The sequence below is a fragment of the Eucalyptus grandis genome, chromosome 2, assembly GCF_016545825.1.
Source record: "Eucalyptus grandis isolate ANBG69807.140 chromosome 2, ASM1654582v1, whole genome shotgun sequence".
Classification (NCBI taxonomy): domain Eukaryota; kingdom Viridiplantae; phylum Streptophyta; class Magnoliopsida; order Myrtales; family Myrtaceae; genus Eucalyptus; species Eucalyptus grandis.
In genome coordinates, this window is record NC_052613.1 from 49,254,865 (window position 1) to 49,278,201 (window position 23,337).

The 23,337-nt window shown below is 38.2% G+C and overlaps 2 protein-coding genes across 2 annotated transcripts; both read left to right on the forward strand.

Moving 5' to 3' along the window:
* Window positions 1-737: 737 nt before the first annotated feature.
* LOC104433344 (transcription factor bHLH49) lies at window positions 738-5,567 on the forward strand. The gene is made up of 9 exons (XM_010046045.3): window positions 738-1,059; window positions 1,732-2,834; window positions 2,915-3,142; window positions 3,231-3,296; window positions 3,408-3,476; window positions 3,762-3,833; window positions 3,944-4,144; window positions 4,776-4,881; window positions 4,968-5,567. Exons 2-9 carry the CDS (start codon window positions 1,908-1,910, stop codon window positions 5,006-5,008), a joined length of 1,710 nt encoding a protein of 569 aa, XP_010044347.2. The 5' UTR covers window positions 738-1,059; window positions 1,732-1,907; the 3' UTR covers window positions 5,009-5,567.
* A 2,504-nt stretch (window positions 5,568-8,071) lies between these two features.
* Window positions 8,072-13,112, forward strand: LOC104433345 (putative pentatricopeptide repeat-containing protein At1g68930). Its single transcript, XM_039305989.1, is given in 3 exon segments — window positions 8,072-9,646; window positions 9,649-10,976; window positions 11,079-13,112. Coding segments are annotated over 2 exon segments (2,229 nt in total). The 5' UTR covers window positions 8,072-8,319; the 3' UTR covers window positions 10,551-10,976; window positions 11,079-13,112.
* Window positions 13,113-23,337: the final 10,225 nt, after the last annotated feature.

Below are 23,337 nucleotides of genomic sequence, written 5' to 3' on the forward strand. Positions count from 1 at the left end.
AAGCAGCAGCAGCTGCTCTCAGGACACTAATCGCGCTGACAAAAACGCGATCCCCTCCGGTCAAACGGCAGGAATGAGGACAGATAAGGCGGTCCAGTTATCATCACGCCTAGAGATACCGCTAAGATCTCTCTCTGCCCCCACGAGGTATGCAGGTACAGATACTCTGCGTGACCCCCGTATGGCAACCTGGTTCTTCTCCTACAAACTTTAATTAAATCGGCAACCGGGGGCTTTTCAATTGAATAAAGCCAACGGAGGGCGGGCTAGATCTTCGGCTCCTTTTCTTGACCAGCTGAGCAAAGCAAAAGACGCTCCCACCCCCACCCCTCCCGAATTTAAAAGACCGAACTGCAACATTGTTCTGCACATCCCCCGAGGCAAGTTTTATTTTTATTTTTTTTAAATTGCAGGACAATGTGAAAGAGAAAGATGAACAAGGGAAAAGCCCCTAATGGGCAGAGTTGGCAATGTCAGTCGCTTCTCTAGCTCGAACTGGCATTCTTACTATTTACATGTTTAAAAAACAGAATTCCTCATTATTATTATTATTATTATTATTATTATTATTATTGCGTGCTGAGTAAAGTTGGAAAAAAAAAAAAAACATGAAAGGACCACCCTCAGAGGAAAAAGCCAAGACACAAAAAGTAAAGAGTGGTGAAGAAGGCTTTAGTGAAATTGTTTCATTAGTTTAATCGAGGAGATTTATTAATTTACGGTAGCAGTGGCGGTGGTTAATCATCAAGAGCTCTCTTTTTGATGCAAGCGTGGGTATAAATGCAGGGAGTTTTGCTCTTGCTTGCTTCTCTTTCCTTCTCTCTCTCTCTCTCTCTCTCTCTGCCTCTCTTCCTTCACTTTCTCTCACTTTCTCTCACTTTCTTTTTGGTGTTGACAGTGTCTGTGGCAGATTTTCTCTTCTTCCCTCTGAGCTAGAAAGAAACAGGGGAGAGAGGGGTTCTTGAGTGGCGAAAAGCTCGAATTCGATGGAGGGGTTCCGTGAAAAGATTTTTGGAAATGGAGGGGAGATCAACAAAAGCAGAGCAGAATCTGAAATGGGTATCTCTCTCTAGCTACTTTTGGCCTGGTTTTCTTTATAAAAAAAAAAAAAGTTCTCGGGGCTCTCTGCTTTAAGGGTTCTGTTAAAATTCTGACTAGGGTTTTGAATGCTGCATTTATTGTACTGAAATCAATGTGTGGCTTTCTTTTGTTTTTTCATCGATTGACTGCTTCCTTGGACTTTTCTTCTGTGTTCTCCCCAGGCTCTGTGTCTCTGTGTTCATCGTCTTTCTCTCTGAGTTTCGTCTATCTTTTTCGTGGTGAGGGCTTCATTTATGTCGTTTGGTACTTCAGTGTTTCAGTACATAGCTTTTCAAAAACGTTTGCCCTCAAAAGTTCGCGACGAGTCTGTGATCTCTTTACACAAGTCAGTCGTGTTTCTTTTGTAACTTTGATGCATATGCCTTCCCCAACCCTTGTCCCTTTGGTTAGCTTCATCTGGTTACATTTTATTGTCTATTCTATGATCTGGATGTGCTCTGTCTCTGAGGAATATTGTCCATCCCAGTTTTCCAGTTTCATCTTTCTTCTTTTCCTCAATTTCTTGTTGCTCCATTTTCTGGTTGAAGTCTAATTTGTTGTTCTTCCAATGTCTTGTTTCCAAAATTTCACATCCTTTTTTTTTTTTTTTGTGCGTTTCGTTGGTTAACTGGGTGTTGGTCTAATTTCCAGGTTCACTATATGTTCTGCTAGAGGCCTAAAGATAAGAAATAGATTCCGGGTTTTCTCTTAACAAGAGAAACTTGGGTGGTAGAGAGACAAGAGATAGACTCCGGGTTGCTTAACCAGAAAAGCTTCGGAGGACGAGACCTCGTGCCAGCTGCTGCTCTTCTGATCGCCCTACAGTGATGGACTCAGATGACAAGGATAAGTTTGAGCCGGCTAAACAGAATGAGGACCCTATGAACTTCAATTCAGCTAGCATTTCCTCAGACTGGCAATTCTGCAGTGCAAATCTTTCAAGCGCACCAATGAATTTGGTTAGACCGGGCAATTCAATGGCTGTTTGTAGGGAAGATCTGATTGGTTCCTCTTCTTGTTCCTCTGCTCCAATGGCAGAGTCATTTGGGCCAGCCTTATGGGACCACCTCTCCACCATGGAAAATTTGGGTTTTGTTAATATTAGTGCCCAAAACAATTTAAGCACTTCACATCTTCTGGGAATTAGAAAAGTTGGTCCTGAATCTGTTAGAGGCGATATAGGATGGAATCCACCGAGCTCAATGCTCAAAGGAGGCTTGTTTGTGCCAAGTGCACTCGGAACACTCCCAATCACGGAGGGCTTACCTCATTTTCCCACCGACTCTGGATTTATAGAGCGTGCAGCTCGTTTCTCGTGTTTTAGTGGAGGAAATTTAGGTAGTGTGATGAACCCTTTTGGAATTGCTGAAAATGCTGGTCTTTACCAAATTGCTGGGGGTTTGGTGCCTGGGCCACGGGATGTCTTCCCAGCTAGCTGCCCAAAGCCATTGCCTGGTGCACAAAGTGAGAAGAATGAGATGAACATTGAAGCTTGTAGAGATGTTCATTTGGCTGCTACTCAGGGAACTCCTCAGGGGAGCCCCCTAAAAAATGAGGGTGAAAGTGAAAGCCTGGCTAGATCTCGTGGTGAAGCAAAACAAGGTGCCACTGCTGGGTCCAGTAATGAGTCTGATGAAGCTGAGTTCAGTGGCGGCGGCAGCGGTGGTCAAGATAATCCGTCCATGTTAGAGGTTACTGGTGGAGAAGGTTCTGCTAAGGGTTTTGACTGTAAAAAGAGGAAAAGAAGTGGAGAGGTAATTTTTGCCACTAATACTTATCATTTGTTTCATGTGAAAGTCATCTCACCTGCATGTTTTAATTGATCTGCGAATAGGATGCCGAACTTGATAAAGCGAAAGGGGCCCCTCAACTTGCTGAATCCCCAAAAGATGACAGTAGAACTCAACAGAAACTAGAAAATAACCCCAGCTCCAACACCAGCAAGGCCACTGCAAAGAATAATAAACCGGGAACTCAGGGTTCGGATCCCCAAAAGGAAGATTATATTCATGTCAGGGCCCGAAGAGGCCAGGCAACTAATAGCCATAGTCTTGCTGAAAGGGTAAGGTTCCAACACTGAAGTAAATTCATCAAAGCTGACTTTTTTTCTGAAACTTGGTTGGACTGATTAGTGTTTGTGGCAATTGAAGGTGAGAAGGGAAAAGATCAGTGAAAGGATGAAGTTTCTCCAAGATCTGGTACCTGGATGTAGTAAGGTAAACCTTTTTCGTGGGAATCGCTTCAACAGTTGTTTAACTCAAAGAATGCCACTACATTCTTATGTTGCCATTATGGCTTGTAACAAAAGGACTACATGATTTTTTCAGGTCACTGGCAAGGCAGTGATGCTGGATGAAATAATCAACTATGTACAATCACTTCAGCGACAGGTTGAGGTACTGGAAGAGGACATGTTGACATAAGTTTTCTTTTGCATTACACAATATTGTTTACAGTCGTCTCTTTGACATCTACTTTTCTTATATTTCTTAAAGAATTAATCTGTTTATGTATTTAGAATCATCGACATTAAGTGACTTGCTCTTAGGATGGGAGTTAATACTTTTTTGAGCTACTACAAATGATTGGTGATTAATGAATGTCATTTAGATGAAGCGGGTGTCTGAAATTTTATGGCTTTATATTTCATACTTGGTTTGGTTGTCTCCTGTTTTTCGCAGTTTTTGTCCATGAAACTTGCCACGGTGAATCCAAGGCTGGACTTTAACATTGAAGGACTGCTGGCTAAAGATGTAAGTGCTGCTATATCAGATGCTACTTTACTGTTACTGTGATTCATGGATCTACTCAATTCTCTTCAATAACCTTTTTTCCTTTTATCTGAATATTAATTTCCATGCAGCTTCTTCATTCAAGAGCTGGTCCTTCATCTACTTTGGGACTTCCACATGACATGCCTATGTCCTTTCCTCCGATGCATTTACCACCGCCAGGACTTATGCAAGGGGGCCCTACTGGTATCGGGAGACCTGTTGATCCATTGCGGAGACCCATGCAGAACCAGATGATACCATTGGCTGGGGGTTTTAAGGAGCCTTCTCAGGTACTTACTCTCTCTGGAAGTTCCATGATTGCGTTGCTTCAATTTCATGTGCTCTATTTTCTTGGCAATTATGAGTGTTAACTATGGACTATAGACCATAATGAGGACAATAATCTGGGAAGGTTATCCCTGAAGTTGGCCCTTCATTCATGGGAAAGGGTTTGATATTGCTGTTGTTTTCATATTGTTTGTCTAGTGTAGAAGAGGCTTGAAAATTTTAATCTCCTACCAGAAGATGCCCAACTACATTTTCTGCACTCAAATCTTATTGTTTTTGTCTATTTAAAGAGAGCTAGGTGTCCTATACTGTAGTTTTAAGTTCATAAGCAGATTTGGAACAAACTAGTAGCTTGAGTCGATATCCATCTGTTGTAAGAGGGCCTCAACCGCCAATGAGAAATCATCTGCTAAGCTTAATAATCTTTCATCTACTTGAGTACTCAGATAAATTCGTGCCACCCATTTCATTGAGATCTTTCTTTTTAGATTTTTACATAGAAAAAAGCAATTTCCATTTTTAAGAGTCTTGTTAGTTAGAGCCACTCAGGTTGCTTCTAAAATGTACTTGTTGTTGCCGAAGTCTCCATGATCACAATTTGGTTATTCTTACTCCACAACATTTTTATTGCAGCTGCCACACCCATGGGAGGATGAGCTGAACAATGTTGTACAGATGGGCTTTGTGGGTGGTGGTGGTGGTGGTTCTGGTGCTGCCCCAAGTGGTCAAGATGCAGAGGGTATCCTTATGACCTCATCTCAGCTAAACTTTATTACTCTCACCTCTTTTGAGCAAATTATGAAATTTCCAATTTTCATTTTGCAGGGTCTGTCCCACCACCGAGTCACACGAAAGTTGAACTGTGATGTGATCGTATCTAAATTTTATGCCATGTAACATCCTGTACAGCTTATCTTACACTCAACAGCAACCACAGGAGGTGGATGAATTTGCTAGGCCTCCCACTTATGTGGGCTTCACCATTGTATAGTCCCATATTGGAGGATCAAGCTTTTTAAGTCGCCTCATGCAAAGCGATGGCAAATCACCATGCAGTTCAATCGTACAGCCTCTAGCAGATTGTCAGCGAAGTGGTTTTCGATACTTAGCCCCACAAAGTGCATCAAGTTTTTGATTCTGTAACATTGGGTGGTCCTACATTGATGCAATGAGATTTGCCGCCGGGAGCCAGAGACGATATCGTTTGATCTTCTAATGCCGTTGGGAGAATCGGGAGCCAGAGACGTTATCATTTGATCTGGGAGAATCAGGACTTTTGAGCACGGGGCAGCTTCTCTGCTCCTTGGTAATTAAATTTAGTGAGCTGTGGCAAATTCTACGAGATTGCTATGCAAACCATGCCCATCTTGGCAATTTTTAAATGATGATATATATGAAATGAGAGATGCATTCTGATTCAGTTGATTGATTGCTTTTTCACATGATTGCTAACGACACTGCAATGAGGCCAGATCTTTTAGTATGGTTTGTGGAGAATGTGTATAAATTAGCTTCTCTGAAAGAGCATCCCTTGAATACTTGGACTCAAACCATGTTTGCAAAGATGATATTGACTGTTGCATTTTGAAATGTTCTCAGATTCTTGTTCATGTCCTAGGTAATTTTTTCGCGAGTGTACAGATTCAATCTCATGGTGAAGCTTTAGAGTTTTGGGGGCTATCATATGATTGCAACTGTAAAAAGCATGAAAAAAATTAGCTCTTAAAGCTATAGCATAAACCTTCTGAGGCACAATGAAGGTGCAAGAAAGCCATCTTCTATGCGAAACAAGGTAGTGGAGGAGGGAGATTGTGTCCGAAAGTATTTGTATACGCTAGCCACCGACTTGAACAAATTTTTCCCGATTCAAGTGTATCCTTATTTTGGGATAATTCCAATTAAGGACCTGAGATGAGAGCGTTTTCTTTAAAAAGGTCTACATTAGACCTTGTTTCAAAGGCTTCCAATGCTACCCTCACTTTAGGCCGTCTTCAATTTTCTCCTTATTGGACCTTTTTCATGTACTTTTTTTTTCCCGGTTTTTCCCATCTTTTTTCATTATTATTTATGGATTCTAAAAGTATTTTACATCATTATACGGTCCGCAATTTTCGAAGGAATATGATACAGTACGTGATAGCCATATTTCATATTAAATCACCTTGTGAACAAAAGCAAGAAGTATGTCTGAATGATTTGTTCTGGTTGAGTATTAAACATCTCTGAACTAAAATAACAAAAACATGATTCTTCTACTCATTAAAAAATGGGTTAATACCTTAAAAAACCCCAAACTGGTACACTTGTGACAAATTTACCCCAAACTATTTTTTTGACCACCAAAAAGACCAACCAGAGTATACCTTTGACAAATTTACTACAAACCGGTACATTTGTGACAAATTTACCCTATGCCGGTTTTCGTTAAATTTTATTATCAAATTATTAAGTTAAATGACACGTGATGCTTAACCGGTATACCAATTTAGGATTTTACGCTCCGTTTATCACAGTTTACAATTTTTATGATTTTTTGTGGTATTAATCCAATTTAGCATAGGGTATATTTAACAAAAAATTACCATTTTAGGGTTTTTTACAGTCGGATAAATTAGTTAAGGGTAAATTTGTCATAAATGTACAAGTTTAGGGTTTTTTTTTTATAGTTAATCGGGGTAAATTTGTTACAAGTGTACTAGTTTGGGGTTTTTTATGATAAAAAAAATAATTTATGGTAAATTTTTCACAAGTGTACCCGTTTGGGTTTTTCAGGGTATTAACCCTTAAAAAATTAGGATAACTTTCAATTAAGAGCTGAAAGAGGATTCGGAATGATCCAAAGTGATATTACTCTTGACATTAAATCCAACAAGTTATATTAAATAGGTGATGGATATCATGTAGGGTAGCCGTTGGCAATTTACCATTTCAACTTCTAACGTTTCATTTATGCTGCATTTGGTTTAGTTTTCCAAGAGGCTTTGGGTTTGCAAAACCTCTTGGGAAAATATTAGGTGTTTAGTAAGCCTTTCGAAGTGGCTCTTGGCCAAATACTGATCTTGAAAAAATTGAAAGCCTAAGGCAAGTAGGGATCGGCTTTAGGCAAAATGCTATTTCTAAACATTTTTCCTTTCACCTTGCCCTCATTATTATTAGGATTTGTGGATAGTCGCCAGGTGCTTGGGCTTATTGGTGACCCCGAGCCTTATCACTTGGGTCACGCCATCCTTGGCCTCATTGCTTGGGGTTGCATAGTGTTGCTGAGGTCATTGACGCTAAATTTAGCTCAACAACAAATGATTTGATTTTTCAAATAAAAAGAAAAGTTAATACTCTTAAAAATCTAAAATCAGTATATATATGATAAATTTATTCTAAACTAATTTTTTTATCATAAAAACCCCAAATTATTATACTTGATGTAATTTGTTCGACCGCCAAAAATTTCAAAATGGTATATTTGTGACAAATATATCCTCCATTAAATTAGATTAATGCGACAAAAAACCACAAAAATTATACAACCGTAACATATAAAGACTAAAATCTCAAATTAATACACTAGCCAACTGTTATATGTTGTTAAACTTAACAATTTAATAGTAGAATTTTACAAAAAATTAATAGATGGTAAATTTGTCACATGTGTACCGATTTGAGGTTTTTGAAAATATTAACCCTAAAAAGAATAGAAAAATTATAGCCGCAGTCAGTAAATTTTTTTACCAAACACTACTTAAACCTAGAATTGCTTTGCAAAGCAGTTTTTACCGAACATGGGCTTTGGCTTTCAAACTTTAACATCACACCAAAAGCCCGTTTCCAAAGTCGGAGTAAAAACCCACTCCCACTTTCCCATTTCGAAGAGGGGGCGAATTTGGAAGAACAGCGACAGTACCCGTTGGAAGTTGGAACCCTTCTTCCTCTCTCTCTCTCTTCCTCTGCGGCCAAAACCAAGAAGAGAAATCCTCAGAGACAGTCGCATCATCTCTCTCCCCAACTCCTCCTCGTGCGGCCGTTCGTCGGTGACGGGACGCCCCAGCGTCGGGCCGCAGATAGGCTGAGCAACGACGTGAACCGACGCCGACGCGTGCTTTCGTGACGCGGCCTGAGCATTTTCCTTTTCCGTCTCGGCATGCATTAAACGGCCGGCCCCGACTCCCAACGGACGAAGGAAATGTCCGCCAGCTCCGACCGCTACTGTTCCTTACTGAAGCTCTGCTTCCACACCCGCAATGTGAACCAAGCGAAGAGGCTTCACTGTCTCATCATCAAGACCTTGACCCGTCCCGAGACCATCCTGTACAACACCCTCGTCGACGCCTACGCTAAACTCGGCAGTCTAAAGCACGCGCGCCACGTGTTCGACCGTATTCCGCAGCCGAACCTCTTCTCCTGGAACACCCTCCTTTCTGCGTATGCGAAATCGGGGGACATCACCAGGGCGCGGGAGATATTTGAATCGATGCCGAACAGGGATGGAGTGTCGTGGAACTGTCTCATTTCGGGGTATGCGAACAGAGGGTTGGTGATTGAGTCGGTGAAGGCCTATAATGAGATGTTGAGAGATGGGAGCGCGAACTTGAACAGGATCACGCTCTCAACGATGCTCATATTGTCTTCAAGTAAAAATCGTGTGGATTTGGGTCGGCAGATACACTGCCATGTGATAAAGTTCGGATTTTGGGCGTATGTTTTCGTGGGTAGCCCTTTGGTGGACATGTACTCGAAAGCGGGATTGATTCACGATGCAAAGAGGGTTTTTGATGGCATTCCTGAGAAGAATATAGTAATGTATAATACAGTGATGACAGGGCTTTTGAGATGTGGGATGGTTGAGGAGTCTGAGCGCATATTTTGTGGAATGAAGGAAAGAGATTCGATCTCATGGACGACAATGATTACAGGATATATTCAGAATGGTTTAGAAAGAGAAGCAATCAAATGGTTCAGAAAGATGAGTTTTGAAGGCTTGGCAATTGATCAGTTTACTTTTGGGAGTGTGCTAACTGCCTGTGGGAGTCTGGTGGCTTTGGAAGAAGGGAGGCAAATTCACGCATATGCAATCAGGACCAATTACACCGACATTGTCTTTGTAGGTAGTGCTCTTGTTGACATGTACTGCAAGTGTAAAAAGATCACATATGCTGAAAAAGTATTTAGAAAAATGACCATTAAGAATGTTATATCATGGACAGCAATGCTTGTGGGGTATGGTCAGAATGGGCTGAGTGAGGATGCTGTCAAGGTTTTCTGTGATATGCAGAAAAATGGCATTGAACCCGATGAGTTCACACTCGGGAGTGTGATTAGCTCATGCGCAAACCTAGCAAGCGTAGAAGAGGGTGCACAGTTTCATTGTAGAGCCTTGGTTTCTGGCTTTATTTCATTTTTGACAGTTTCAAATGCTCTCATCACCTTGTACGGTAAATGTGGAAGCATAGAGGACTCTGATCGGCTGTTCAATGAGATGAGAATTAGGGATGAGGTTTCCTGGACAGCACTTTGTCATGTTATGCTCAGTTTGGCAAAGCTAAGGAGACCATAGATTTGTTTGAGAAGATGTTGGCCCAGGGATTGAAACTAGATGCTGTCACTTTCATTGGCGTTCTTTCAGCGTGCAGTAGAGCAGGATTAGTTGAGAAAGGACAAAAATATTTTGAATCGATGGTCAAAGATTACAGAATTACCCCAATCGCTGATCACTATACTTGCATGATTGATCTTTTTAGCCGATCAGGAAGGTTAGAAGAAGCCAAAAATTTTATACACAACATGCCCTTCCCTCCTGATGCAATTGGTTGGGCACAGCTGCTGAGCTCATGTAGACTTCATGGTAATATGGAAATTGGGAAATGGGCAGCTGATTCACTGTTAGAATTGGAGCCACAGAACCCAGCAAGCTATGTTTTGCTCACAAATATCTATGCAGCAAGAGGGAAGTGGGACTTTGTGGCCCAACTAAGGCGGGATATGAGAGATAGATCAATAAAAAAGGAACCAGGATGTAGTTGGATCAAGTACAAGAACAGAGTACATATCTTTTCAGCTGATGATCAATCAAGTCCTCATTCAGAACTTATAAGTGCTGAGCTGGACAAGTTGACTGCTAGAATCATAGAAGACGGATATGTGCCAGACATGAGCCCAGTTCTCCATGATGTGGAGGAGTCAAAGAAACTGAAGATGCTAAATCGCCATAGTGAAAGGCTTGCAATTGCTTTCGGATTAATATATATTCCTTCAGGCCTCCCAATACGGATTTTTAAGAATCTTAGGGTTTGTGGAGATTGCCACAATGCAACAAAATACATATCTAAAGTCACTCGAAGAGAAATAATCGTGAGAGATGCGGTTCGTTTCCATATTTTTAGGGATGGAACATGTTCATGCGGAGATTTTTGGTGATATCTTCTCGGTATGATATCTTTTCAAGGGGATGAGATTACCTTTCAGGTTACCATAAGTGACAGAGGTTTTGTTTGATATGGATAAAAAGGTTACTAAAGCATTTAGCTTCTTCAGCATCATCTTCGTAGCTTTTAAAAGCTATCACGCCAAGGGCAGTGAGTATTTCCTGAGAAAATTTTCAGGGTTTCATGCCAAAGTTGGGTTAATCTGCAAGATCCTCGCGAAGTACTTGATCCCAGTAAACCGAGGTGACCTTTTGTGGGAAAGGAAACCCTGATAATGCTCATTAATCTTGATTTGGTGAGGAAGTGCATAAATTATAGAAAGCTCTTTGTTTTATCAGGAGGTGTGCTGAGAAAGAGGAAAGAAATGTTTTCTTCAATCAGAGTTTTTGGCTAGTTCTTGCTCTCTCAGGACATGGAGGTATTAAGGAAAGAGCTTATTAGTTTCAAATTGTAATTACTTGCATTTTCTTTTGAACTCATTGGCTGTACAGCTAGAATGACGATTTTTGTTCTTTGTCAGAATATGGATATACAACATGGACCCAGATGTGCCTCAAACTCCTTAAGGATGTTAAAAGCTGACCTAGACATCAGTTTGAAGCGATATCTGCTTAATCTGTGGCAATTTATTTCCATGTCACTGGAAACACTTAAGCCACAGAAGTAGGGGGATGTTTGGTGGGAAGCCTTCATGTTTGGAGTTTCTCTTCTTTGTCCAAGGATTAGAATGATTGCAGAGACAATAACAGTGAGACATTGAGGCAGGTTACCGCTTCCATGTGAGAGGAATGTACAGCAGAAATACACTCAGTAACTCCCGCAAAGATGATCACCTATCAGTATCACAACTACCACAGTTTTGGGTAACTCTTCTTCTGGCGCACCAAGCAATGGTGACACCAAAGGCCAGCGGTTTGTCTCACTATTGAGTTCTGGGAGAGTCCTGGTTAAGTTCTTTATTTGTTTATGAAACAAGCACAAATGAAACAGCACACGTGATATAGATGAATAAAAGTGAACAATAAGAGATAAAATGTGTTGTTGACTTTCTTGACCAGTGATTTTAACTTGTGCTTGCTGTTCTATTGTATCAAACATGGTAGATTAGCAGTATCGCTAAACTCCCTTGCAGATTACCAGTTGGATATGTTAGTTTCACTCTATGGTGCACTTACATTCACTTTCTGTGAGTTGGAACATGGTTTGCATTGCTTAGTCTGGAGATGGATTAATACACTGATGCTGCAGCTGACTTGTGCTGTCTAAATACAGCTACATCTGAATTAGTTTTTATCAACCCTTGCGGTGGTGGCTATGAATGAATGCTAATCTTGCTGAATCCGTTGAGATCTTGCGGCCCCAAATTCTTGGAAGGAGCTGATAATTCGTTGGAGTCACAATGGGATGTTGGAGGGGGTGTGGTTTTGAATGATCTGGTTCCAATGCTCCCACAAACACCAATAAGTTACTACGACCATAGTAGGAAAATCGACGGGCAGAAAAACATTTGCCCAATATAGTAATTCAGACTGGATAAGTTTCTCACAAATACCATCATACTGCAATATTTTGAAGCGAAGACACCAAGATAATGTACCCCACGTGCCTTTTCTTGATATATGCAATACATTGTTGGATCCTAATTAGCCACTTTCCATATTGAACCATGAAGAGTTTGGAGATCCTCTGCCACAATTTTAGTCCATCATGAGTTATGCGCCTTATGATGACATTTGCGAAGGGGGATGTCCTCTGTCAACCCTCTCCTCGTCAGCTCTTATTTCTTTTATTTGTATTTGATTGTTTCATTTGTGTGATTTATTTCTCTTTTAGGAAAAGCTTTCACCTGAGTATGTTCTTACTGGTATAACTTCTCTAGCTAACACGTTTTGATGTTCTGTGTATGCATGAATTTTTTTTTATTCTAACAAGTTTTATTGTGTGGTAGTCTGTAATCCTATGGGACTCTGGTAGTGACTCCCAAGTGAAATGAGTTCACGAAAATGATGTGCTCATTTTCCAGATTTGAAAATTTATCTTTTGTTGATCTAGGAAACTGGTCACTTGTTCATCTATTTTCCTGCAGTTACTTTAGCTAGGAAACCCTTAATTCCTTGTTAATTGAAGTCTATTCATTCGATTAATTGATTGTTACAACGCAGATGGTTCTATATGTGAAGATGCCCGGGAATTCTAGTCCCTTCCCTGAGCTTCAGTATGAAGGGCTGCTTGATATGCAGTCACCTGGAACTTATAAGCAGTTGCCTGCCCTTCGTGTACTGGGAGTAGGCTTGCCATCTATGAATATGCTTATCGAAGTTTCAAAGCCTGTTGTCTTTAAGTTTTAATTTCTATGCGAGATTACAGGCCTCAAATCTTGGACCTGTTCTTGATCTGAACTCTGTTCCGAGTCTGTTACAAATTTTACACAGTTACATGCTGAGTCCTACATGTTCTATGCACCCATCAACTTTTGGCCTGGGAAGCATTTGCAACCCTTAAGGCTGTTTTGTTCTTACGCCTTCTCACTTTAATTTTGCACTTTGTTATCCAAGCCGTGACTGCAATTACAGCAACAGTTTATTTTCGATTGCTAAATCAACTAGGTATCATTTTTGTGGCAAGCAAGCAAGTTTTAGTAACAGGCCAGTTAAGCACTCAAATGTCCTCTCTATATGCGATTCCGTTTCCCCACTCCTTGTTGGACTGGTGGTTTCGTGCTGGTGCTTGTTAGTTAGCTGAATATGGTGAAAGAAAAAAGGCCCCAAGAAGCTGGACGTGCCTTCTGCGTCTGCTTATCCTGTGTCCTCGACCACCCTTGCTAGATTGTGTTCCCGTGGATGGTATTTATCGGTGTAAACAAAGTGAAATAGGAGTGTAAAGAAAAGTGAAATAGGAAGTCATACGATGTCGAATTCACCACCTATTAGTCCCATCACCCTCTTTTTGTGCGTTTTCAGGGGTGAATCATTATTAATAAGTACATGGCCCTCCAGCTAATGAACTCATCGCTAATCAACTTAAGCTGTTTTTCAGCTCCTTATAAGCTGATTGCACTTATTGTTTGTACAATTTTGTCAAAAATAGTAACATTCTTTACGCTTTGCAAGTTGAGCATGTTGTTACCAATAATTATCTAATAATATAATAATTTTATTTAATTAATCGTTATTAGTAGTTCTATTAGGGTTAGTAATTCCCCATTGCTTTATTCTTTGTAACTCAACGATGATATTCCTAAGCAATTGTTCTGCTATAGAGTTATTTTCCTCAACATATCATAACTTGTAGTTCGTGTCCTTAGTAATTATACCTCCAACAATTTTAATTTGCCTAAAATTATTGCGATTTCAATTGCACTTATTGATAGTACTTTGCTTTATTGCATAGTAGTTAAGCTATATTGCAATATTAAGAAATTCCCATCACTTAGTAATTAACTAATGGAATGGTAAGGTGAAATTGACCTTATAATCAATAATTGATCTCAATAATCATAACTTACCTTTAAGTCCATCTAAATCGTAGTTAGTAATTATCTTCAAAGTTTGTAAATGAACTCAAGTTATCATATGCTCAAAGGTCTTCATGATTGTAACTTTTCTTGAGAAATAGTAATCCACTTAAATATCAAAGTTAATATCACTAAAAACTCTAAATTGGAACTCCTGTAATGAATTTATTCAAAATTAATTTCGGGTCATCAAAAACCTTAATTTGATTATTTGTGATAAATTTACTTTAAACTAATTTTTGAGTCATAAAACACCTAAACCGATACACTTATGACATATTTATCCTCCCTTAATTTCTATCAAATTTTATCGTGAAATTACTAAGTTAAATGATACATGACAATAGTTCAATTGACATGGTAAGTCCATATGAAAATCTATATCAATTTGGGATAAAATTGTCACAAATGATTGATTTGGGGTTTTTGATGATAAAAAATTAGTTTACAATAAATTTGTCACGAATATACTACTAAGGAGTTTTTGGTAACCTAAAAATTAGTTTAAGTTAAATTTATCACAGATGTTCTAATTTGAAGTTTTTCGGGATATTAACTATAAATATTATTGTAATATCTTTTTTTTTTCTATTCTTCACAAATTACCCAAATGATTGTAGCGTTGCTTTTAAATCCGTAATCAGTGAACCCTATTCATAATTAATTTTCCTCAATTAATTGTATAATTTACAATTCTACTTCAGTAAACTTCCTTAAACATCCGTCAAATTACTGTTTTAACAAATACTTTATTTAACCGCCACAAAATCAAATCAAGTCAAATAAAGAAAATCCATAGCCGCGTTTAATATTATGAGTGATCTAGTCCAGGGTGGGTAGGGTTTAGATCTGGACCTTGTACCTGACCCTGTTATAACCGGTTCTCTTTTTTTAGACCATGTACTCAACCCTGTTTGCATTGGACCATGTTCCCGACTCACCCTATTTTTTCGGTTCGGGAACAGGTTAACCGTGTTTATATTGGAACATGTTTTGCATAAAAATTGCTGTACAACACTTATATGTAAGATAAAACATTTACAATCTCGATCAGCATAAAGCACATCCACCGTTGTAGCAAATAATTTGTACCTCATAACATCACCTGAAAAGGAAAAGAAAAAGAGTATTCCATCACATCTTTGTCAGTAGATACCCACCCGCACAAGTATTGTCTTCCTTGTGTTGTGCGTGGCCAGGAAGTTGAAAATGAAATTCCTTCCTTATCAGGTAGGATTAACAAATACTGTGACAGCAACAAGTTAGCAAAACTAGCTTAATAATTGTTGTATAATCTATTGATGAAACTCGAAAGGTAAATGATTTACACACCATAACAGTTTCATAATCAATACAAAATCAATCGGTGAAACATGAAAGGCAACACAACCATTTTAAAACTGGAATCCATTGGTGAAACCGAAAAAGTAAAATATTTAAGAATGAGAGAGTGACTATTATTGCTCATTCGTATAACTAATCAATGAAGCTAATAATTTCTAATTACCAACCATCACTGATCGGCGGCGGGGGGACCAGAAGTAGCGTTAGGGTTGTCATGCGGTGAGGACAGGGACAACGGAGGAGTTGGGCTGTCGGTGGCAGGGGTGTTGCTCAGGAATAGGCTCGGAGTATATCTATTGGGCGTCGGAGCAAATTTGTCGAGCGTCGAGCAAAGGAGGACCTAGCAGCAGGGGCAACAACGGCTTCGCAGGGGAGGGCAGCGCAAGCGAGGCAATGCAGCAGGGGGCTCGGCGAGATGCGGTGATGTCGGGTTAACGCGGATCAGCATAGCAACGACGGCTTTGACGGGCTACTGGTATCGTGGCTGGTGAGGGTGGCAAGGATCAACGTGGCTTCAGTGGGCGTCAACGAGGGGGCTAGGCTAGATCGCGAGTAGAGCGGGGGGGCGTCGTTTGGGCAGCGGTAGATCAACAGCAGGGGAGCTCGGAAAACAGCGTGTGGTGAGAACAGGATCGGCGAAGGGCTATTGTGGGTTGCTCGAAGATTCGACAAGGTGGGCTTGCGGACGCGAGATCTGCGGGTCAAGGGCGTCGACGAGGCAACAACAGCAGGTGGAACGGCAAGATCGAATGGAGGCAGCGTCGGCGCTCGGGTGTGAGCTCGGCGAGGGTCAGCGGCTTCATGGGCAGAACCAGTGGAGTGGAGCTTCAAATGACCGGCGGAACGGTGGCGGTGGTGCAAGTGCGAGGGGTGTGACGAGAGCGGCAGAGGCGGCGTCGGTTTTGTGATTTCGGGAGGAGAGCTTGGAGCAAGGCTGGTGAGCAGCCAGGAACCGGGTTGACGGAGGCGACGTTGCAATTTCGGGGGGCGACATCAAGATCTCACGCGCTGCGGGTGTCGCGGGAGGAAGCCGACGGTGGGTGAGCGGAACCAGGATCAACGGACGAGTGGAGGTCGCGAGCTCGGGAAGTCCGCCGTCTACGGGTGCGAGAGCTTGACCCTGAGAGGTAAAGATAGAAAGTAGAAACATATTAGGGTTTTGTGTTTTGGTCTTTTTGGGGGTGTCTTACAAACCGGTTCTCAAACCGGTCCGGTCGATCCGATTCCGGGTGGGTAATCCCTCGGAACCGTTCCCGAACTGGTTCAAACAGAGTCTGAGTTTTGGGAACTGGTTCCCGGACTGGTTTCAACTGGAACTGGTTCCCGACCCTATTTTCCGGGTGGGCCGATCCGGGAACCGGGTTGTTCCGGTCTGATTGCACACCCCTATTGAATATCGCGGGGCTAGCTGTTGGCAATTTACAATTCCAACCTCCGACGTGCAACTCACTTTCCTATTTCGAAGAGGGGCAAATTTGGAACATCAGCTACACTGAATGCTATGGAGTGTAGCCGTTGCCAAATTATCATTTCAACCTCCAACGCGTTCTGCACTTTCCTATTTCAAAGGGGTTCAAAATTTGGAGCAACGGCCGCACTGAATACTGTGGAGTTGTGGCCGTTGCGAAATTACCATTTCAACCTCCAGCCGCACCATACACTTTCCTATTTCGAGGGGGGAATTTGGAACAACAGACGCGTTGACTTTTAGAATTTACCGTTCCGACCTCCGGCCGGTAACTCACTTTCCTGTTTTGAAGAGGGGCAAATTCGGAATCACGGCGACGGCGGGGCTGAAAATGCCTGTCGGAACTCTTCACGCCTAGTCGCTTCATCTCTCCCCCTCATTCGCCTCCTCTTCCTCTTCCTCTTCTTCTTCCATATGGCCGATCGTCGGTGACGGGAAGCCCCATCGTCGGGCTCCACAGAGAGAGGGGGGAATGGGATTGTGATCGGGGCTCGGCGACGGGACGTGCTCGGCAGCAACGCTCGGCGGAAGCAAAGGCGAGGCGGCTGAGCGACGGCGTGCAGGGGTGGGCGAGTTCTTTAGGGCTGATTCTCGTAAGTTTCTCGAACATATATATATATATATATATATATATAACTCTGGCTTGTTCAAATGGTGTTGTGTTGGGGGACGATTGTGCTGTCGGTTCTTAAACATGTCTGGGGAGTTCGAATTTTCTTGTGAAGAACATGCATATATGTGATAGATTGATTGTCTCACAAAAGGAAAGTTTTGGATGTTGTTTTTGTACTTTGAAAGTCAATCTCTTTGCGTAGAGAGTTCTCTGTTGAAGAGAAACATGATTCGTTTGCCAGGGTTTTGTGGTTTTGCAACCTCCCTTTGATGATCTTCTGTAACATGTATATATCAACGACATATGTTAAGAGATTGACTAGCCTCACCGAGAATACCGTTTGATATATTTCGATTTTGGCAAAGTGCCTTATTTTTACATAATGATTCGCTATTTTCAAATCAAAGCCTCGAAATCATTTTGCTACAAGTCGTGCTCCGGCGCTTTTCGTTATCATTTTTCTTTTTCCAATAGCTGCATCTGATGGGAGTTTCTCGTTACTCTGATGTATACATGACTTATATTTGTCTTTTAATACCATTTTGCTTTTAAAGAACCTCATGCAAATCATTTAAAATTCCTATCACAGGTTTTTCCATTATCTTTCTTAACAGCTTTATGAGCAGCAAGTTGTTAAATCTTTCTTTTTTGCTAAATAAGTTAAAACTTTTGTTTTCTTCTTTTGACTATATATATCTTTTTTTCTAAAAGCTCTTTTAAAGCCATTTCATATAAACCTCTCTTTCTTTTAAAGAATTGTGAGATCGTTTTCTATTAATTGAGAACAACATTGCGAGTTAAATTTGATAAGAGCAACATGCATATTGTGTAATATTATATGACAAGTTTGTTGAATCTATTTCTCAATTGCTTCATGAACAGCACGTTTAGAAATATCTCTTTTTTGCCTAACAAAAGTTAAACAGTGTTTTCTCCGTTCGAATATTTTATCTCCTTTTCAAAAGTTCCTTGTTAAAAAAATTTCATAAAATCTATCTCTGTTTTAATTTTACAGTGTTGTGATACTTTTGTTTTGTCTTTTGTGAAAATTAACTTCTTCTTGATTTTAAGTTTTCTGTTAAAGAGTAACTAGATTAAAAGTTTCTTGTCAAAATCGTTTCCAAATGTTGCAAATTATGGCAATTTTCTTCCTTATGAGACAAACTATTTTCGAGCAACCTTGGGAGTTTAAATTTTCTTTTAAACAACGTCATGCAACCCATTAAATTTGTACACGGCAAACAATCACAAGTTTTTCCAAACCATTTCACCATTACTTTATGAGCAGCAATTCCAATTTCTTTTTTTTTAACCAAAAAAGTTAAACTTTTGTTTTCTCCTTTTGAATATTATTCTCTTTTTTTAGAAGTTCTTTGTCAAAGAGATTAGTCCATAATATATCTTTGTTCCTTAAAATTGTCAGGCTTTTTTTTTGTCCATTCTAAACTTCTTGTTTGTTGGTTTTTTGTCTTTGAGTAATTAGATTTGAATTATTATTATTTTTTGTCAAAATTGTTTCCAAATGTGGCAAATGATGGCAATTTTCTTCAATTGTGTGCAAGACATACTATTTTCAAACAACAGGCGAATTTAAATTTTCTTTTCAAAAATGTCATGCAAATTATTTTGTATTCTATCACTAAGTTTACTAAGTTTTACCAAAGGTTAAACTTTTGTTTTCTCCTTTCATATATGTATCTCTGTTTTAAAATTTCTTTGTTAAAAATATTTCCTAATATCTCTTATCTATTTTAAGACTTGTGAGACTTTTCTTTCTAAAGTATTAACTTTGATCTTAAGTATTCAGTCAAATAGCAACCAAAATTAAAGTTTTCTTTTGAAGTTTGTTTTTAAATGTTGCAAGTGATGGCAATTTTCTTGCTTACCCTGTTTTGTAAAAGACCTACTATTTTCAAACAATATTGGAAGTTTAGTTTTTCTTTAATAGAACATCATTCGAGTTATGCTAAAATTTATGCAAAATTGTCCGAATCTCTTTCCCAATAGCTTTTATGAGTTGTAAGTTTTTAAATATCCCTTTTAGTTGCTTTCTCCTTTTGTATATTTATTTTGTTGTTAATAATTTTTGTTAGAGAGAATACCTAAACTCTCTATGTTTTAAAGAATTGTAAGACTTTTTCTTCAACAAGTTTTTCCAATCTATTTCTCAATAGTTTTATGAGTAGAAAGTCTGCTAGTATCTCTTTTTTGCCAAAAAAGTTGAAAGTTCTATTTTCTCCTTTTGTATACTCATCTCTCTATTTTAAAAGTTATTTGTTAAAGAGATTTCTTATTATCTCTCTGTTCTAAAGAATTGTGAGGCTTTGGTTTCGTCCTTTCTAAATACTAACTTCTTGATCAAGTTTTGTGTCTTTGAGTAGTGGGATTTAAAGTTTTCTTTCAATGTCGTTTCCAATTGCTGCAAATTTTGGCAATTTACAATGGTTTGAACAAGAACTACTATTTTTCAAACAACATTGGGAGTTTTATCTTGCTTTTAAAGAATGTCTTGCAAATTATTTTAGATTGTCTCACAAGGTTTTGCAATCTAATTCTCAATAGCTTTTCTGAGCAGAGGTCGGTAAGTATCTTTTTTCCTTTAAAAAAACTTTGACTTTTGTTTTCTCCTTTTGTTGACTAATAAATCTCTTTGCTTGGAAGAATTGTTCAGACTTTTGTTTTGTCCTTGCTAATTATTAACTTCTTGAAGTTTTCTATGAAAGAGCAACCAAATTTAAAATTTTCTTCAAGATCGTTTTCAAATGTTGGAAATGTTGGCAATTTTCCTCCTTACTCTGTCTAGTACAAGACCTATTATTTTCAAACAAAATTGAGAGTTCAAATTTTCTTTTGAAGAACGCCATGTAAATTATTTTGGATTGCATCACAAGTTTTTCCAATCACTTACTCAATAGCCTTATAATCAGTAAGTTTGCAAAATATTTTTTTTTTTTGCCAAAAAACGTATATTTTTTTTTTCTCCTTTTGTATTTTAGAAACTTCCTTTTTAAAAAGGTTTCCCAATATCTCTCAATTGTGAGACTTCTATTTTTTTTTTTTATAAATATGTATTTCTGGATTTTAAGCTTTCTGTTTTCAAGTAGCTAGATCGAAAGTTTTTTTCGACATCCTAATGTTGCAAATCTTGGCTTTTGTCTTCCTTACTCTGTTTTGGACAAGACTTAGTATTTTTCAAATCACATTGGAAGTTTAAATTTTCTTTTAAAGAAGGCCATGTAAATTATTTTAAATTTTATCACAAATTTTTCCAATCTATATTTCAATTGTTCAATATCTCTATTTTTTGCCCAAAAACCTTTTGTTTTCTCCTTTTTATACTTATCTCTTTGTTTTAAAAGTTAGGTTAAAGAAATTTTCTAATATCTCTTTGATTTGTGGAATTGTGTGACATTAGTTTTGTCCTTTCTATAAATAACTTCTTCTTTTTTTAAGTCTTATGTTAAAGAGCAATTAGATTTAAACTTCCTTCAAAGTTGGTTTCAAATGTTGCAAATGATGGTAATTTTCTTCTGTTCTATGTTTTGCACAAGGCCTACTATTTTCAAATAACGTTGGGAGTTTAGATTTTCCTGTAAAGACCATCATGCCATTTATTTTAGATTCTATAACAAGTTTTCCAATTCATTTTTTGATAACTTTATGAGAAAAAAATTTGCTAGTATCTCTTTTTTTGCCAAAAAACTCAAAATTTGTTTATTCCATTTGTATACTTATCTCTTCATCTTAAAAGTTCCTGATTTGAAAGATTTCCTAGTATCTCTGTTTTATTGAATTGTGAGACTTTTATTTTGTCATTTCTAAATTTTAACTTCTTAATTTTAACTTTTCTATCTTTGAATAGGGTCATAGTCAAAAAGTTTTCTTTCAAAGTTCTTCTCAAACGTTGCAAATCTGGCATTTTTCTTCTGGACAAGACCTATTATTTTAAAAACAATATTGGTAGTTTTAATTTGCTTTTAAAGAATCTCTTGCGAATCGCTTTAGATTCTATCACAAGCTTGTCCAATATATTTTTCAATAGTTTTATAAGCAGAAAGTTTGCTAGTAGTTCTTAACCAAAAAAAAAAAAAAAAACTTTGCTAGTATCCCTATTTTGGCCAAAAAAATAAAACTTATATTTTCTCCTTTTGTGTACTTATCTTTCTGTTTTTAAAGATCTTTGTTAAAAAGATATCATAATATATCTCCATTTTAAAGAATTGCGAGACTTTGGTTTTATCTAATTTAAATGTGAACTTTTTGATTTTTTTTTTTGGGAAAGAGAAATGGGATTTAAAGTATTCCATCAAAGTTGTTTCCGAATGTTACAAATAATGGCAATTTTCTTCCTTACTCTATTTTGCACAAACCTAATATTTTCAAACAACATTGGAAGCACAAGTTGTCTTGTAAAGAACACATGCCATTTATTCTAAATTCTATCACAAGTTTTCCAATTTTCAATAGCTTTATGAGTAGAAAGTTTGCTACTATCTCTATTTTAGCCAAAAAAATTACACTCTTTTTCTCCTTTTGTATACTTATCTCTCTGTTTTAGAAGTTCTTTTCTAAAGAGATTCCTAATATTTCTCTTTCAAAGAATTATGAAATTTTGGTATTGTCCTTTCTAAATATTAACATCTTGGTTTAAAGTTTTGTCTTTGAGTAACCGGATTTTAATTTTTCTTTCAAAGTCTTTTATCAAATTGTTGCAATCTTGGCAATTATCCTTCTCACTCGGTATTCTCAAAACAACATTGGAGAGTTTAAATTTGATTTTAAAAAACTTAATGCAAATTATCTTAGACTCTATTACAAGTTCTCTAATCTATTTCTAAATAACTTTATGAGCAGAAGTTTTGCATGTATCTTGTTTTTGCTTTGCCAAAAAACTTATACTTTTATTTTGCTTCTATTCTATTCTAAGTCTCTGTCATGTGAAAGACCTACTATTTTCAAACAACTTGGGAGTTTAATTTTCCAACAACTCTGTAAATTTAATTTTTCTTTTGATAGAATATCATTTAAATTATTTTGGATTTTATCCAAGATTTTCCAATCTCTTTCTTAATAGTTGTGACTTTTCAAATATCTCATTTTCACCAAAAAAAACATAAGCGGCTTTCTCCTTTTGTATATTTTGTTTGTATTAGTTTTTTTGTTAGAGAGAATACCTAATCTCTATATTATAAAGAATTGTAAGACACATTTCTTTAACGAGTTTTTCCGATCTATTTCTCAATAGTTTTATGAGCAGAAAGTTTGTTTTTTGTTTTTTGTTTTTATGCCCAGGGAACCCCGTACAGCCGGTAGCCGGCGGGTAAACTCTGGGGTGACGCTAGCGGAGGACCCACCACCCCGACATCATGCTTAAGTCACCAAGTGACTCTGCCAGCCACCTTGCGTTGTAAGGGCTTTGAATTCCTTACCTCCCTCATAGAGGATCACTGAAGCTTACCCAATGGAGCCACCACGGCCGGTGGTGCAGAAAAGTTTGTTTGTATCTCTTTTTGCAAAAAACTTGAAACTTTTGTTTTCTTCTTTGTATACTTATCTCTCTATTTTAAAAGTTCCTTGTTATAAATATTTCTTAATATCTATCTATTCTAAAGAATCGTGAGACTTTGGTTTTGTCCTTTCTGAATATTAACTTCTTGATTTTAAATTTTTGTCGTTGAGTAATATGATTTAAAGTTTTCTTTTAATGTCATTTCCAAAAGTTGTAGATTTTGGCAATTTACTCTAGTCTGAACAAGACCTACAATTTTTCAAACAACCTTGAGAGTTTAAATTTGCTTTTAAAGAACGTCATGCAAATTATTTTAGATTGTATCACAAAT

Coding starts and splice junctions, on each gene's coding strand:
- LOC104433344 (XM_010046045.3), top strand. CDS start 1,908: ATGGACTCAGATGACAAGGATAAGTTTGAGCCGGCTAAACAGAATGAG. Junction 3,477..3,761: donor CACTTCAGCGACAGGTTGAG/GTACTGGAAGAG, acceptor TGTTTTTCGCAG/TTTTTGTCCATGAAACTTGC. Junction 3,834..3,943: donor AAGGACTGCTGGCTAAAGAT/GTAAGTGCTGCT, acceptor ATTTCCATGCAG/CTTCTTCATTCAAGAGCTGG.